The 15,743-nt window shown below is 36.8% G+C and overlaps 1 protein-coding gene across 3 annotated transcripts in view; it reads right to left on the bottom strand.

The window, feature by feature from the left end:
* dmxl2 (Dmx-like 2) overlaps positions 1-15,743 on the bottom strand; it is a 106,592-nt gene that overhangs the window by 42,453 nt on the left and 48,396 nt on the right. For all 3 annotated transcript variants that reach the window (XR_010898451.1, XM_067419586.1, XM_067419587.1), the window contains exons 19-25: positions 14,920-15,030; positions 11,120-11,289; positions 6,807-6,904; positions 6,468-6,633; positions 4,690-4,954; positions 2,222-2,988; positions 6-296 (exon numbers count right to left, since the gene is read on the bottom strand). Coding sequence is in view for 2 of the 3 variants with exons in the window: in XM_067419586.1 (XP_067275687.1) it covers positions 6-296; positions 2,222-2,988; positions 4,690-4,954; positions 6,468-6,633; positions 6,807-6,904; positions 11,120-11,289; positions 14,920-15,030 (1,868 nt within the window). In the remaining variant the exon portion in view is untranslated. The remainder of the gene's footprint in view (positions 1-5; positions 297-2,221; positions 2,989-4,689; positions 4,955-6,467; positions 6,634-6,806; positions 6,905-11,119; positions 11,290-14,919; positions 15,031-15,743) is intronic.

The raw sequence follows: 15,743 nt of genomic DNA, 5'->3' as shown, positions 1-15,743 counted from the left end.
CGCACTTGCTGTGATTCCTGAAGCAGGAAAAGCAGTTCCATTCTGACAGATGTCACTCCTCCACCCTTGGCTCCATGTAGACTGCAGTAACTGAGGAAGACTCGAAGCAGAGCCTGATTCTTCCTCAGCCAGGCTTTCCTCCTCTCTGCATGCAGTTGCTTGGCTTGCAGACGCCGTCGCTCCATCTGGTGACGTTCATACGCACCTGCTTCACAACGGTTTTGTGAGTCTTCCAGGTCAAAAGATCCATCTTCACCCCATTTCTCCAGCTGACCTACAGGCGCTTTCCCCTCAACCTAAAAAATGATTATATCAAAAACAAACAAGACCAATATATTGAATGTTTAGTATATATTTAATGATATTTTGCTGGAAATACACTTGCACCCTGCTCATCCGAGAGTCATATATGAACGAAAAAGGAACAATTTAAGATATAGACATGGTTCTATGCATCAGTTTTTGACTGGATTTTTAGATGTAGGCGTTGCAATCAAAACTGAAGGCAGATGAACGCATGCTTTTAGGGGCGGGTTTAAATTGACTAAATTATTGCTGAAATCCTGTATACGTCACCATTTCAGCTGCCTAGTTATGACATTTTGATTAAACATTATGAAAAAAAAGAAAAAGAAACATATGGACGAATATATTATTCACTATAAGATCAAGAAAATGCATTTTCAGAAAAATAAATTCATTTCAAGCCAACTTTAAAAATTAAGATATACTGCCTACATTGGATACTGCCAAGAGCTTAAAGGGTTAGTTCACCCAAAAATGAAATTGTCATAAATGACTCACCCTAATGTTGTTCCACACCTGTAAGACCTCCGTTCATCTTCAGACACAGTTTAAGATATTTTATATTTAGTCCGACAGCGTATGAAAGTGTATGCACACTATACTGTCCATGTCCAGAAAGGGAATAAAAACATCCTCAAAGTAGTCCATATGTGACGAAAATGCATTTTTGGTCCAAAAATCACAAAAACTACAGCTTTATTTAACATTGTCTTGTCAGTGTTTGTTTTCAATCCTCAAATAAAGATTCAAACGGTTATGAATCAGCGTATTGATTCATAATTCGGATCGCCAATGTCACGTGATTTCAGCAGTTTGACACTTGATCCGAATCATGAATCAATACGCTGATTCATAACTGTTTGAATCTTTATTTGAGGATTGAAAACAAACCAGTTAGAGAAGACAATGCTGAATAAAGTCGTAGTTTGCTATTTTTGGACTGAAGATAGAAATGTTATTGTTTAATGTTATTTTTTTGTATTATTATTTTTGTATTATTATTTGCATAATTAATATGTATAATACATTTTGTAAAGTCAGACTGTGTTTGTACATGTGTCCCAAGGAGAGACATGGGTGAGCTATATTTGATTCATAAATGTGCATACATGTAGCAGGTGGCATACAGTGGGGTATAGTTCTGCTGATGTATAGTTCTGTGATGTATCATTGACTGTTCTTTATGAGGAAAGTGGATTGTGCAACATGTGTAAGCAAGTAGTATACATTCTATTTTAAAACATAGGACACATGTTCTCTACCCTCTAAGGAAATCTCTTCCTAGTGAGTTCCTCTATATAGCATCCAAATTTAGTGCCCAGAAGACAACAACGGAGAAAGAAACGATGACAACGATGTAGAGAAAGAGGGACAGAGGAGGGATGGAGAAGGGAGAATGGTAGAGGAACAGAGGAAAAGGGGAAACGGAAACAGCTAGCATGAATAATGACTTTTCAATGTCTTTACTATGTCTGACAAACAAAAATAATAAATTAGAGATCTCTTGGCAAAATTTCTTGTATCGGGTCCTGTGATTTAATCATAACGGTCGGGGACAAAGCTATAATTACAGATCAACATGGACCAAAATGTATTTTCGATGCTTCAAGAGATTCTAATTAACCAACTGATGTCACATATAGATTACTTTGATGATGTTTTTATTCCCTTTCTGGACATGGACAGTTTAGTGTGCATACACTTACATGCACTGTCGGACTGCATGCGCTGTTCCGAAGATGAACGGAGGTCTTACGGGTGTGGAACGAAATTAGGGTGAGTCATTTATGACAAATTTCATTTTTTGGGTGAACTAACCCTTTATTAATATTGAGATTGCCCACACTCACATGTTCACCGCATGTCAAGGTTCAATCTGAGATTCAAATCTTGCGATGAGATGGTGAGCACCAACCTTGTAGTTGCAGATGTGGTGCACGGCCTCAATTTCTTTCTCAAGCCAGTTGTAGAGCTGAAATCGCAGTTTGCCACCATCCACCTCATATCCTGTTGCCAGTGTCCGCAGCTCTGTCATTAGAATCTTCAAACATGCCCGGAACTTGAGCTGTTCGGCGATCACGTCCACCTCCGACTCGCTCTTTGAGTCGTCACGCTTCAGGGCTGCTGATATGGATGGCTTTTTGGTCTCTTCATCTTCCACTTCAGGCTTTTTCATGGTCAGCCCACCGTCTTCATCCTCATCTTCCTCCTTATCAACCCCCCAGTCCAACTGTAGACTCTCATCTTCTATTTTAACCAATGGTTGACTCCAGTCCAGCCCTGTGGAGGAGTCGGCTCCCCAGGCAGGGCTGGGGATGGCAGGAACTCCCCAGTCAAGTTCTGACGCCTTTCCTCCATTCTCCTGTGGTTGGGCAGCACTTATGTTGGCCACAGATGAGCCCTTACTCAGAGAAGAAGCTTTCTTAGCGACTTTGGGGATTTTGGATAAGACCTCAAGGGCTAGAAGTGGACACCCCACCTTAAAGTGAGCATTGGCGGTGGTGAAGAAAAGCTTTCGCTCTATCAGATTTATTTCGTCTGCAGAGTTGCGTTCTGATGTTAGACCAACTGCAGCCACAAACCCCTCGGGGTTAGCAAAGTGCCGGCGAACGATCAGAGGGTGTGTGCGCAAGTAGTTATAGAAACTAAAGACAACAGGATTGCATGATTTCACAAGCACATCTGAAAGAAAGAAAAATGGTTCTGTCTCAAACAGTGATTTCCTACAAATGTGTGCTACAGACAGTCCAACAGTTGGAGAACTAAAGCACAGCATGTTAAAACTGACCCGCTCCATCTTTAAATTGTATCCCCTTTTAAAGCACTGCCTCTGACTAGCTGTCCTTCCTTGTAAAGCTAACATAAACAGTGTACAGTTGGAATAATATAGTGGAAGTGTTTAAGTACTTATTGGTAGTTATCATGTTGTTTTATAAAGCTCTATCGCATCCATGAACATGATTTCTGCCCGAGTCCTATTCTGATTCCTTTTCACCGGCTGTGAGCTGAAGACCACGTCCCAAGATTCTGCTCTCAAACTTGCCGTCATCAAACTACACCTTTGTTTTTAATAGACGCCCTCTAGCGGATGGAAAATTTCCATAGTGTTGTTTTAAGTGCCACAAAAGAATAACAGTGTTTTCTTTTTTCACGTGCAATTATAAGGGCGGTGTTGAAATTCATTTTTAGCTCCTTCCATTCAAGAAGACAACATTTAAGTAAAAATATAAGGATCATGTGATATAATGCAAATATTTAGTTATATTTGTTTATTTCTATAGTTATTTTTCTAGCTGACAAACATGTTCATGAGCATTGAATGGCTTTTCTGAGGTAAATTTGACATTACATTATACGATTATATATCTGTTTCATTCAAGCTCTTTCCAAGGTCGAAATGCTGATTAAGCGATCTGTCAGGCCTCATTAAATAGCGCCAAAAAGTATAAAGTATTTTAATTGAGGGGTTTGAAACTGATGTGAATTTTGGCGCCCAGACTCTGAGGTTTTTTTCCACTGCAACTTTGCTGCGCGTTGTCTCATTTATTATGTCAACACAACAAAAGATGTGATGGGCTACTCATCACAGAACATGCCAGTAAAAAGCCACTTAATTTTTAATCATAACATGTGAATGTATATGGTAACCAGTGGTGATCTCAGCAAACATATCACTCGCAAAGGAATATTTTTGTAATATTTGCGACCATTTTAGTTGCAGTTTGGAGCCCTGAAGCCTACAGTATCATATTTGATATGCAGATTTCTAAGGCCTCTAAATTATCAACACGATCAAAACTTATACATGCTTTCTGTCATCTGATTGACAGCTTATACTTTTTAGCCTGTAAAAGGCCTTTTACATGGTAATTAACATTTTTAAAGTAAACAAGAATAAATTGTATTTATATATCAACTTTAGAAGAATCATGTTAAAATGAGAATATCAAATACATGTATGGTATGGCTTTTGAAGAATTTTTCAATTGTACAAATTTCAATCATCATTGTATTGTGTTGCATTATGTTTTGCATCCAACAATAACTACTGCAGAGCATTGATCATAAAACTATAGAGTTTAGATATAGGGTGACAACTGGTTTATATACATTTTATTTTATCAGAATTTCATCAGACTATTTGCCTATAAAAAATATTAGCAACTGCACCAACTTGCATATTTATGCTCAGTTTGGGCCTCTGAATAAAATGGTATGAGCTCCATATTCTCCTGTATTATACTACATGAGCCATAAAAGCCTGATGTATCAAATATAATACTCTACAAAAAACAAATATGCAAACCTTTTCTTCTCTTTTTTTTGTCTATAGGATCAGACCATCATTCATATGTCAGGCTTTACAGTATTAAAGACTCTTACCAGGGTTCTCATCATCCTCTTTGTAAATCTGTTCCAGCAGGGTGTCCAGGGCTCTGGTGTAGTCCTTCATGATCCAGTACGCAATGCTCCTCAGGAACGGGTCAGGGTGCAGTTTGGTACAGGAGAACCCGCTTCCATCCCTGTTGCAGCCGAGAACCTTCTCGAACAGGATAGCCTGACAGGTGGAGGAACTCTCGTAATCAGCCTCGTAAAGACGCGCAACAATCATCGCAAGCTGGATGTCCTCCATTTTCTCCAGACAAACCTATCAGAGAGACGGACCAACTCATCAATATGTCTCAATCCTGTTTCAATTAAAAATATAAAGATTGAAAGACAATGGTTACTTTTATGATTTTTTGAGTGCAACTTTATATAAACTCTCTACTATATTCCCTATGTACTAACATTCCAATTAATCATGACACAATGCACTTATTGTGCAGATACACGTTTTAACATTGTACTTATATTTTTTTTTTAAATACAGCAGTTACATCTGTATATTACACTTTTGACATTCGGATCGCCAATGTCACATGATTTCAGCAGTTTAACAGTTTGACACATGATCCGAAACATGAATCAATCCGCTGATTCATAACTGTTCGAATCTTTATTTGAGGATTGAAAACAAACCCGAAAGACAAGACAATGCTGAATAAAGTTGTAGTTTTTGTTATTTTTGGACCAAAATGTATTTTCGATGCTTCAAGAGATTCTAATTAACTAACTGATGTCACATATGGACTACTTTGATGATGTTTTTATTCCCTTTCTGAACATGGACAGTATAGTTTGCATACACTTGGATACGCTCTCGGACTAAACATAAAATATCTTAAACTGTGTTCCGAAGATGAACGGAGGTCTTACGGGATGTGGAAAAACATTAGGGTGAGTCATTAATGACATGAATTTCATTTTTGGGTGAACTAACCCTTTAAGTACATAGTAGCTAGCTAAAGACACCTAATATAAAGTGTGTCCATAGTGACACTTCATTCACATTGTTTTCGCATTGTAACATTATTTTAATCGTAATTAAGCATATTTATCTAAAGTTCTCACTACAATGTAAAAAATCACAAAAAATAAATAATATTTAAAAAAATACACCATTTATACATTGTTGTTGTATTTGTAATCCCTTAAAACATGCCGATAAAAAATATTACATGACAATTTCTTTAAAACTTAAAATGTCTGGATCCATTACAATATGGGAATTTGATGGGTAGACATGTTCATGAAAAAAATGACATTTTACCATAAATGTAATGAAATATGACCTATACATATTTTTCCATAAGTTCCATAAGTCACACAATTATTTATTTTTAACATTTGTTAAATGTAAGACTTAGTAACATTAGTGATTTTACAGAGCGCTTCTTAATATTCTGTTTAAAATATTAATTGAATAACAACAGAAACGCATAGCTCCACGTGTCTCATTTTTATAACATATGTAATGTTGCAATCTTTCACGAGCGGTGCTATCACTGTGTTTTGACTGTTTGCTGTCAGACATCCAGCCCAAGGTAAACTAAAGTTGTCATGTGTCCATCAAGGGAGTTTATCAGTGATGTTTAGACTAAACCAAACAACTCAGGGCTGTTATATCACACTCCACTTTTCACAGACGGCCACATGCTCTATGACGTCACAAAAGCAAACCAAGAGCAGCAGACTCCACATCTAAGACATCAACAACACAGTTTTCTATATTCTCCTGGGAATGAATTTCGGTGTGGTTAAAATAGGACGGTGCAGACCTCGATGGCATCTTTCAGGGAGCCAGCGAGCAGGAAAAATGCAGCTGACTGCTCAAAACGCTGTTTTCCCAGGAGAGAAAAGGCGTTCTTTAAAGCTGCCTTCCTCCAGCGGTCCTCCCTGAAGTTATGGCTGAAAAACTGGGTCATCTTCTCATCGTGTTGAGACCTACACAGAAATCCATATAAAAATGAAAAAAGTGTACAATTCACAGCTCCTTCAGCAAAGAGGCTCACGCAGCACCAAGAGAATAACACTGCATATGAGAAGCAGCTATTTGAAAATAAAAAAGTTTATCTATGTATAAGACAGGTTAAAAAAATTCAGAACATTTAAAGTACCTGAAGAGACCCCAGAGAACGGCCTTCTTCTTCATTGCCAGATAGAAGAGAGCTGCATCCAGCGGATCATTATTCCTCTGAAATGCTGCTTTGGCTACCTAATGCAAAGTAAAGAGGCAGATTTTTTGTTTATTTTTATAATATGTATAACCTGTAATATCACCAATGCCATATATACTCTCTAACACTTGTAATAATAATGCTTCATTGAATTGAAATTAAATTATCTGCAAAAATTTAAATCCAAAAATACATAAACACTGTATTAAATTGCACTGATGTCAACTGAAATGAATTTAACTGAATTAAAGAGAAATGACATTTTAAAAGAGCAACGAAAATGGACCCACTTTATATTAGGTGGCCTTAACTAGCCTACTATGTAATAACATTTAAATTAATAATTTGATACAGTGCACTTATTGTACATGTTTTTACACTGAACTTACATTTAAAAAAGAATAAAAAATGCCTGCCTCTGTAATTCATTTCTGTAGTAACATATATAATTAAAATGTTGACCCTATCCTTAAATTTACCCATACCTGTCCCTAACTTTACCTGTATCCACCTCAATATCAGCTAAAGAGTTTTGCAATACAATATGAACACAACAAGTACACTGTATTTAGTACTGTACTTATATTTTGATTTAAGTACATAGTAGTTAAGGCCCTCTAATATAAAGTGGGACCAAGAAAATGTATTTTAAAATGAAATAAAATTAACTGAAATTAGACCTGCAGAGAATTTTTTTTGTACTGAATTAAATCAAAGGTAATTTGTTTTTAACTGAACTGAAATTTAAATTGAACTAAAATGATTTGAACTAAAGTAAACTGCATTGATATGCACTAATATCAGTGGAACGGAATTAAACAATTATATAGAATAGAAATTTCAAAAGAACTGAAATGAACTGAAATTAGATTATCTGAATTGCAGCAACATTTTATTGAACTGGATTAATCTAAAGTAGAATTAAATTAAACTGAACTGAAATGTCAACTGAACTAAGCTAAAATGATTTTGAACTGAAGTGAAAAACTGAACAGACATCGAACCGATTAGAAATTTAATCAAAATTAAACTGAACTTAAGTGAAATTATCTTAAATGAATCTATTTAATCTAATCACAGCGTGCAGAATTATTAGGCACGTCGATTTTCTTATCATATTTTTTTTTTTCAGAGCACATTTTACCAATTCCAAACCACAATAATCCTAATAACTACTATTCATTTTGTATTTAATCATTTATAAGTGATATATAATTGTTCATGAAGGCTGTAAATAAATTAAAAAACAACATATACATGTGTGCAGAATTATTAGGCACATTTTCTTTTACAAATAAAAAGAGCCAACAAAAAACTATTTAACTTTTGATTAAAAATGTCCATGTTCAGAAAGGGAATAAAAACATAATCAAAGTAGTCCATATGTGGCATCAGTTGGTTAATTAGAATCTCTTGAAGCATCGAAAACACCTTTTGGTCAAAAAATAACAAAATCTAAGACTTTATTCAGCACTGTCTTCTCTTCCTGGTTTGTTTTTTATCCTCAAATAAAGATTCAAACAGTTATGAATCAGCTTATTGATTTATGATTCGGATCGCGTGTCAAACTGCTGAAATCACGTGACATTGGCGATCCGAATAATGAATCAATCCGCTGATTCATAACTGTTTGAATCTTTATTTGAGAATTGAAAACAAACCAGGAAGAGAAGACAATGCTAAATAAAGTCGTACATTTTGTAATTTTCTTACGTCCTACAGGTCTTACGGGTGTGGAATGACATTAGGGTGAGTCATTAATAACATACATTTCATTTTTGGGTGAACTAACCCTTTAAGGTGAAGTGTGAAACCATCAGGAACCTTTTAGTCTCCAGCGCCACCATTTTCTAGAATTGCAACCTACCTGGAGTCTCCAGAAGTGCAAGGTGTCAGGATCTCAGAGACAGACTAACCCTCAGGAGTCTGAGCTGTTTTGGGGCCCTTTTCACTACGTTAGAGATCATTTTCTGAAGAGAATCAGATTAGACGGCTTTATGAGAGAGGCTGCAGATCGCACATCATGTGTGTTTTCCTAATTTTGCAAGAAGCACAACAATTTGTTTTTATTGTGACTTTACTCAAAAAATAATAGAAACTTAACAGATTATAATGATGTATAACACTTGCCTGAATGATAAAAAACGAGAAAGTTATTTGAGTCTCTTTGGCACTGATAAGAAGAAACGTGAGCATATTGCGCCGGGGCGATAGCCGACTCCTAGGGGTTAAATAATCCTAAAAAATGACCCCCACTTAATAAGAATCACAAGCTGAAGTGTTGTAAAATACACAAAGTGTTGTGAATACAGAAGACCTTTTTTATTGGCTTTATAGACAGATAGGTTAAGAGTGACTCTTGAAGGACCATCACCACACCCACTTGTACCACTGTTTGAAAAATTCATCTTCCAGAATAGTGTTGTCAAAAATATCGATATTTCGATATGTATTGATACTGGAATATCTGAAACTATACGATTCTCAGTTTTTACAGTATCGATATCAGCTGCGATCTCCTCTCCGACCGAAAGCGAGTTAACACACACCAGCATATTCTCACTCAGCCCGGTTAACCTCTGAGCACGGCGAACGCGCGTTCTGCTGGACTTTTTCCTCATGACAGTGTGTTAGTGTTAGTGTGTGATCGGTCTGAATTTCGCACGGGATTGCACATAAATTAATTCTACTTGAATTTTTTACATAGAATATTATCCAATGTTGTTTTAAATGTAGTTACTATGAATTTTCAGTTTCTTATCTGAATGTTAGACCTACCTGAAAAAATAAAGCAGTCTATTTAATTTGTATCTTCTATTCTATTGCATTTATTTGTGCTATTGTTTGTAATCTGTTTCTTTGTTCTTATTTTATTACTGTTTACTCATCTTTTTAAATTCAATTTACAATTCGAAATCAAGCTTCCTTGTGCTGTGTGTAAGCTATTGCCACACAATTACCCCAGTTGTAAAAAATACATTGAGATAGCAAAAATTTGTGAGATAATTTTAATAGTAATTGATCAATTGATCAATAATTGTTCAAATCAAAAGATGCCCAACCCTAAGGAACATGCTGGCCACATGAATTTTTAGTAAAAAATAACAATGAATAATAACAAGTTCTGTTGTCATATTAAGCATCTTATCTTTTCTTTTTTACTGTGGTATCGATTTAGCATCGATATATCGATATTTTAGTCTGGTATCGTATCGAAGTCATAATTTTGGTATCGTGACAACACTATTCCTTAATCTGGCAGTAAGTTTTGGGAGTTCATTTTTAATCAATCTCCTATCCTGAAGTCTGTTTTGCAGAGATAGTCTCTGACGTCCTGACACCTTGCACTTCTGGTAGGTTGCAGTTCTAGAAAATGGTGGCGCTGGAAACTAAAGGGTTCCTGATGGTTTCACACTTTCCGGGAATTCTTCACATTAATTCTTAATTCTTTTGCAGTAAAAAATTTTTCTTTTCTTCGCCACTGTCAAATGATCATGTCTTAACTGCATGGGCATTTAATCATTTTTGACTTTTCAGACAAAGTTAAATCTCTTTTTTGGCTCATTTTATCTGTAAAAGAAAATGTTCCTAATATATTTGCAAACCTGTTTTTCATTTCCAGCCTTCATGAACGATTATATATCACTTATAAATGATTAAATACAAAATGAATAGAAGTTATTAGGATTAATGTGGTTTGGAATTGGTAAAATGCACCTGAAAAAAAATAAATTATAATAATAATAATTATATATATATATATATATATATATATATATATATATATAAAAAATGAGAAAATCAATGTGCTTAATAATTCTGCACGCGGTGAAAGTGACATTTAAATCGGAATGTAAAAAATAAATAAATTGTGGTGATGCAATTCTCCTGTAGAATGTGTAGACTGAATAATCATTTGTTGCTTCTGGAACAACATTTCTATCAGCCAATAATAGTCCTGTAACTTTGAGCACTAATGGTTTCCTGGAGACCTAATCATACAAATTTCAGACGTCTCCTTTATCTGGCACATCCATTTCATGTCTAACAAGCTGATCAAATAACAAGCTGATGAGTTCTGATAAGAATGACAATCATGTGTCTTTGATTTTGGAGACATCCAAAATGTGTACTGCTGAGGGGACTTCGTGATCAGGATTGAGAAACATTGGTTTCTTGAGAAAGGTTTGATCCAGAAACATCTTTTGCATAAATAATGCTGTGTATGCGCAAGTGTGTTTGTGTGGTCTCACCTTCTCCACCATCCGCCTCAGTGTGTTAATATTTCGGATCCACCATCCGACGCCCACCGCCCTGAGCTCAGACCACTGTGGATCTCCTCTCTGCATAGCAGGAATCATGTTCAACATCTCCTCCTCAGCTTCGGAGTGGAACGCCCACGCAAAGTGACAAGTGGATACTCCTGGACACACAAAGACAGAATAAAAGCCCATTCACCCCATGACAAAAACAAAGATTTACATCAGGATCCTTAACAGGTGAATGCTAAATGCAGCACTCAGGACAAGCAGCCAAGTTAAAACTATCTAAATATTTACATTTACATTTATGCATTTGGCAGACGCTTTTATCCAAAGCGACTTACATTGCATTCAAGGTACACATTTTAGTCAATTCTTGATATTCTAAATATAAGCATTAAACATTAAAACTTCTAAGAATTGTTCTATAATAGCAAACCAAAAGCAGTATTTTTAGGGTCGTCAACATAAATCTTTGTGAGATTATTTAAATATTTCATGTATTAAATAATCTTGCATTATAACCGTTTTATTCTCCGGATTTCTAAATATTGAAATATCCTAAATCAGTGAATATCAATCTTTTTTTCCAAGGCCTATAGTATGTTAAAATAACCAAGCAACATTATGTTTATCTCATGTAAATAAGAGGCTGTATTAATTTAGTTTGGCTCATTTCCATGTGGAATAAAATGGCATGCTTTATTTTGAGGTAAAATACAAGACAGAAAAATATTTTAACTATTATGCGCGTCTATATATCTTCCTATTTTTAAACAGATTTAAATAATTAAATAATAATTAGGATATTATTTTTCTATTCTTAAATTAAATATGCATTTATTATTATACCAAGCATATTACATTGTATTTACAGCATTCAATCATATTATTAGCCTTGTGAGCAGCGCGTTCCCAGGTGCGCCATCCGAATCCGCCATGCAAATGTATTTTTACAGACATCCACATGAGAAACAGTTACCATCAGAATAAAGTTGATGTGTTAGAAGCAGGAAAACTGGGCAAGTGTAAGGATTTGAGGAATTTGACAAGGGCCATATTGTGATGGCTACACAACTGGGTCAGCATCTCCAAAACTGCAGCTCTTATGGGGTGTTTCTGGTCTACAGTGGTCAGTATCTATCAAAATTGGTGCAAAGAAGTAACAGTGGTGAACCAGCGACAGGGCGGCCAAGGCTCATTAATGCATGTGGTGAGATAAGGCGCCATACCACAAAGCAAAAATTGTTCAGGAATGTTTTAGGGAGCACAACAACGAGGTGCTGACTTGGTCTCCAAATTCCCCAGATCTCAATCCAATCGAGCATTTGTGTGATGTCTATCCCATGGAGGCATAGAGGCCCCACCTCACAACATGGTGCCAGATACCACAGCACACCTTCAGGGGTCTAGTGGAGTCCATGCATCGACTGGTCAGGCCTGTTTTGGCAGGAAAAGGGGGACCAACACAATATTTGGAATAATCGTAATGTTATGCCTGATCGGTATATATTAGTTTTAAACATTTATTTGCTCCACATTGATCTACAGTGACAGGTCCATATTATTTTACTGGTCTCAGTTCAATATCAGTGTCGAAAATTGCAACATCAACACTGTTACTAAATGAAATCAACATTGAACTGAATGAATAAGGACACTGTTGGCTTCTATAGAGCTGCTTTAAAGTTGCACTTTGCCATTTTTTGTCCACTAGAGGGCGCCTATTCAAAACATAGGCGTAGCTTGATTACGCCAAGTTTGAGCGCAGAATTTTGGGACATGTGGACTTCAGCTCACAGCCGGTGGAAAATATAGGAATCTGGCAGAAATCACTTTCATGGAAGTGGTTATTAACGTTACTGTAGTGTGAAGCAGAGCAGGACTGAATTTTGAGGAGCTGAGCAAGGCTGCTGGAGCGATTGTTACACAAACACATGCCTTGCGAGCAGCGGGACATTTATTATGACAGGACACAGTCGCCGGCGCCATTTCGGCTTTTCTGGTCATGAGTATGAGGTAATGCAGCTCTGTTTATCATATTAGATACATTTAAGTGTGTTTAAAATTCACACTGCTCAGAGAAAAGCGCTTCAGCAGAATAAAACCGGAAACCAAGGGTAACACAGATATGACGCAATTGACAGGCGACTCCCTCAGACGCTATGCTCAGACGCCCCGGATCCATGGTTAAAATAGCAAAAACAATTTTACAAATAACATTTGGGATATTGTAAGTACTCCCAAATAACATTTGGGAAATTGTAAGTATTTACTATTGTAAATGGAGAAGTCCTCTTCTCCATTTACACTACATCACTGAGACCCATCATTCAGGCACATGGTCTCTCTTATCATTGCTATGCTGATGACACACAGCTCTACCTCTCATTTCAACCAGATGATCCCACAGTAGCGGCACGAATCTCAAACTGTCTGGCGGACATCTCGGCATGGATGAAAAAACATCACCTGCAGCTCAATCTAGCAAAGACTGAGCTGCTTGTTTTCCCTGCTAACCCCACCATACAACACGATTTTACCATCCAGCTAGGTTCATCTCTGATTACTCCTTTGGGGTCGGTCAGAAATCTTGGAGTAATCTTTGATGACCAGCTGTCCTTCAAAGACCACATCTCGAAGACGGCTCGGTCATGCAGGTTTGCATTGCACAATATCAGGAAAATCAGACCGTTCCTTACGGAGCATGCAACACAGCTTCTTGTCCAAGCTCTGGTCATTTCTAGACTTGACTATTGCAATGCGCTTCTGGCTGGACTTCCATCTTGAACAATCAAACCGCTGCAAATGATCCAGAACGCTGCAGCACGTCTTGTATTCAATGAGCCCAAAAGGGCTCATGTCACACCTCTATTCATCCCTCTGCATTGGCTACCACTCGCTGCCCGGATCAAATACAAAGCCCTGACTCTTGCTCATGGATCTTCCACAAGCGCAGCACCCGCATACTTCGACTCACTCCTACGCGTCTACACACCCACCAGAAGCCTTCGCTCAGCTAATGAGCGAAGGCTTGTGGTACCATCACAGAGAGGCATGAAATCCCTCTCTCGAACTTTTTCTTTCATTGTTCCGGGTTGGTGGAACGATCTTCCGTCCGCCATACGCACAACAGAATCACTCACTTCGTTCAAAAGACAGGTAAAAACTCATCTCTTCCATGAGCACTTAATCTTACATAAAAAAAAAAAAAAAAAAAAAAAAAAAAGTTATTTCCCCCTCTATTTCTCCTTTCTTCTTTCCTTTTCTGGTCTTTGCTACTCTGAGCAGTGTACAAATCTTAGTATCTAGGGCACTTTTTGTGTTTCGTTGCCTCTTCTTGACGGATCGCTTCCTGTTCTCCTGAGTTGTAAGTCGCTTTGGATAAAAGCGTCTGCTAAATGCATAAATGTAAATGTAAATGTAAATGTACTCAACTGAACAAAATATATAACATTGGCCTAGTGTTTTTTTTGACATTTTACAGCAAAAATACTAAATAGTGCACCTTTAAACCTCAATTAAATTAGTTTCATAAATAATGTATTTTGCAACATTGACAGGTATTGAACTGAACTGAGCTGAATTTTAAAATATTAACACTTATTTTCTTCTGAACTCATGTGACTATGCTTTGAAATAATCTGTTTTGTATGAAGCACTATATAAATGTGTCTTGACTTGATGGCCTTTGCTAGGAAAGCTTTAGCGCCACCTTATCTGAGCGAACCCCTTACCGCTGCATGTTCACATTGGAGTGTGATGTGTGTATGTTGGTGAGCGTGTGTTACCCTGATGCAGTAGCTGCATCCTGTAGAGGGGAGGCAGGGAGGTCAGCAGACAGGTATGTAATCTCATGGCCAGCAGGTAACGTAGACCACACTCATCTAGAGCTTCTCCACCTGTAGAAACACACATTTACTAAACCATCACCCTAGGAAAACTGCATTTTTTTAACTTCTGATTCATTTTCTGCAATGCGTTTCCGTTGCTTTGGAGGCACTATCAAACCTAGTTTGAAGGTGTGCCATGCGATCGCCACTCTTAGATTATATAGGTCTGTCATCAAAGAGTGTTAATGAAGTTTCAAGCACACAATCCTGAATGAATTCCAGACCATGATCTGCATCACCTAATGACTCTGATAACATCTGATCCAATTAAACATTAACAGCCCCAAAAATCCAGGACATCAACACTCAGAGACTAATTAAAAATGCTTCATCCAGGGGGAAATTTAGGATTGAACTTTGAAGTTCATCATCAAACCAATTTTATGTGAATTAGAATGAAATTATAAACACACACAATCTGTATGATTTATCCTACTGTCCCTGAACCTTTCTCCTTGCATTTTGGCTCTTGCAAGCACTGGAACACTGTGTTAAGGTTTAATACTAAAGAGACTAAATAAAAAAGATCTGATCTATAGGTAACATGGATAAAGCCTGATATATTCAATGTTGACAATAAATAATAATATCAAGGTTATTATAAAAAAAAGTTTTATTATGGTTTTCTCTTCACGTTCTTGGTTAAATCCCCTGACATTCAGATAGCCAACACAAGAAGTGTATCACATTCAAAATATCTGTATATTATTAGAGACAACGTT

The sequence above is a fragment of the Pseudorasbora parva genome, chromosome 16 (genome assembly GCF_024679245.1).
Source record: "Pseudorasbora parva isolate DD20220531a chromosome 16, ASM2467924v1, whole genome shotgun sequence".
NCBI classification, from domain to species: domain Eukaryota; kingdom Metazoa; phylum Chordata; class Actinopteri; order Cypriniformes; family Gobionidae; genus Pseudorasbora; species Pseudorasbora parva.
Note: the sequence above shows the minus strand (reverse complement) of the source record. Positions and strands in the feature narration are given on the sequence as shown.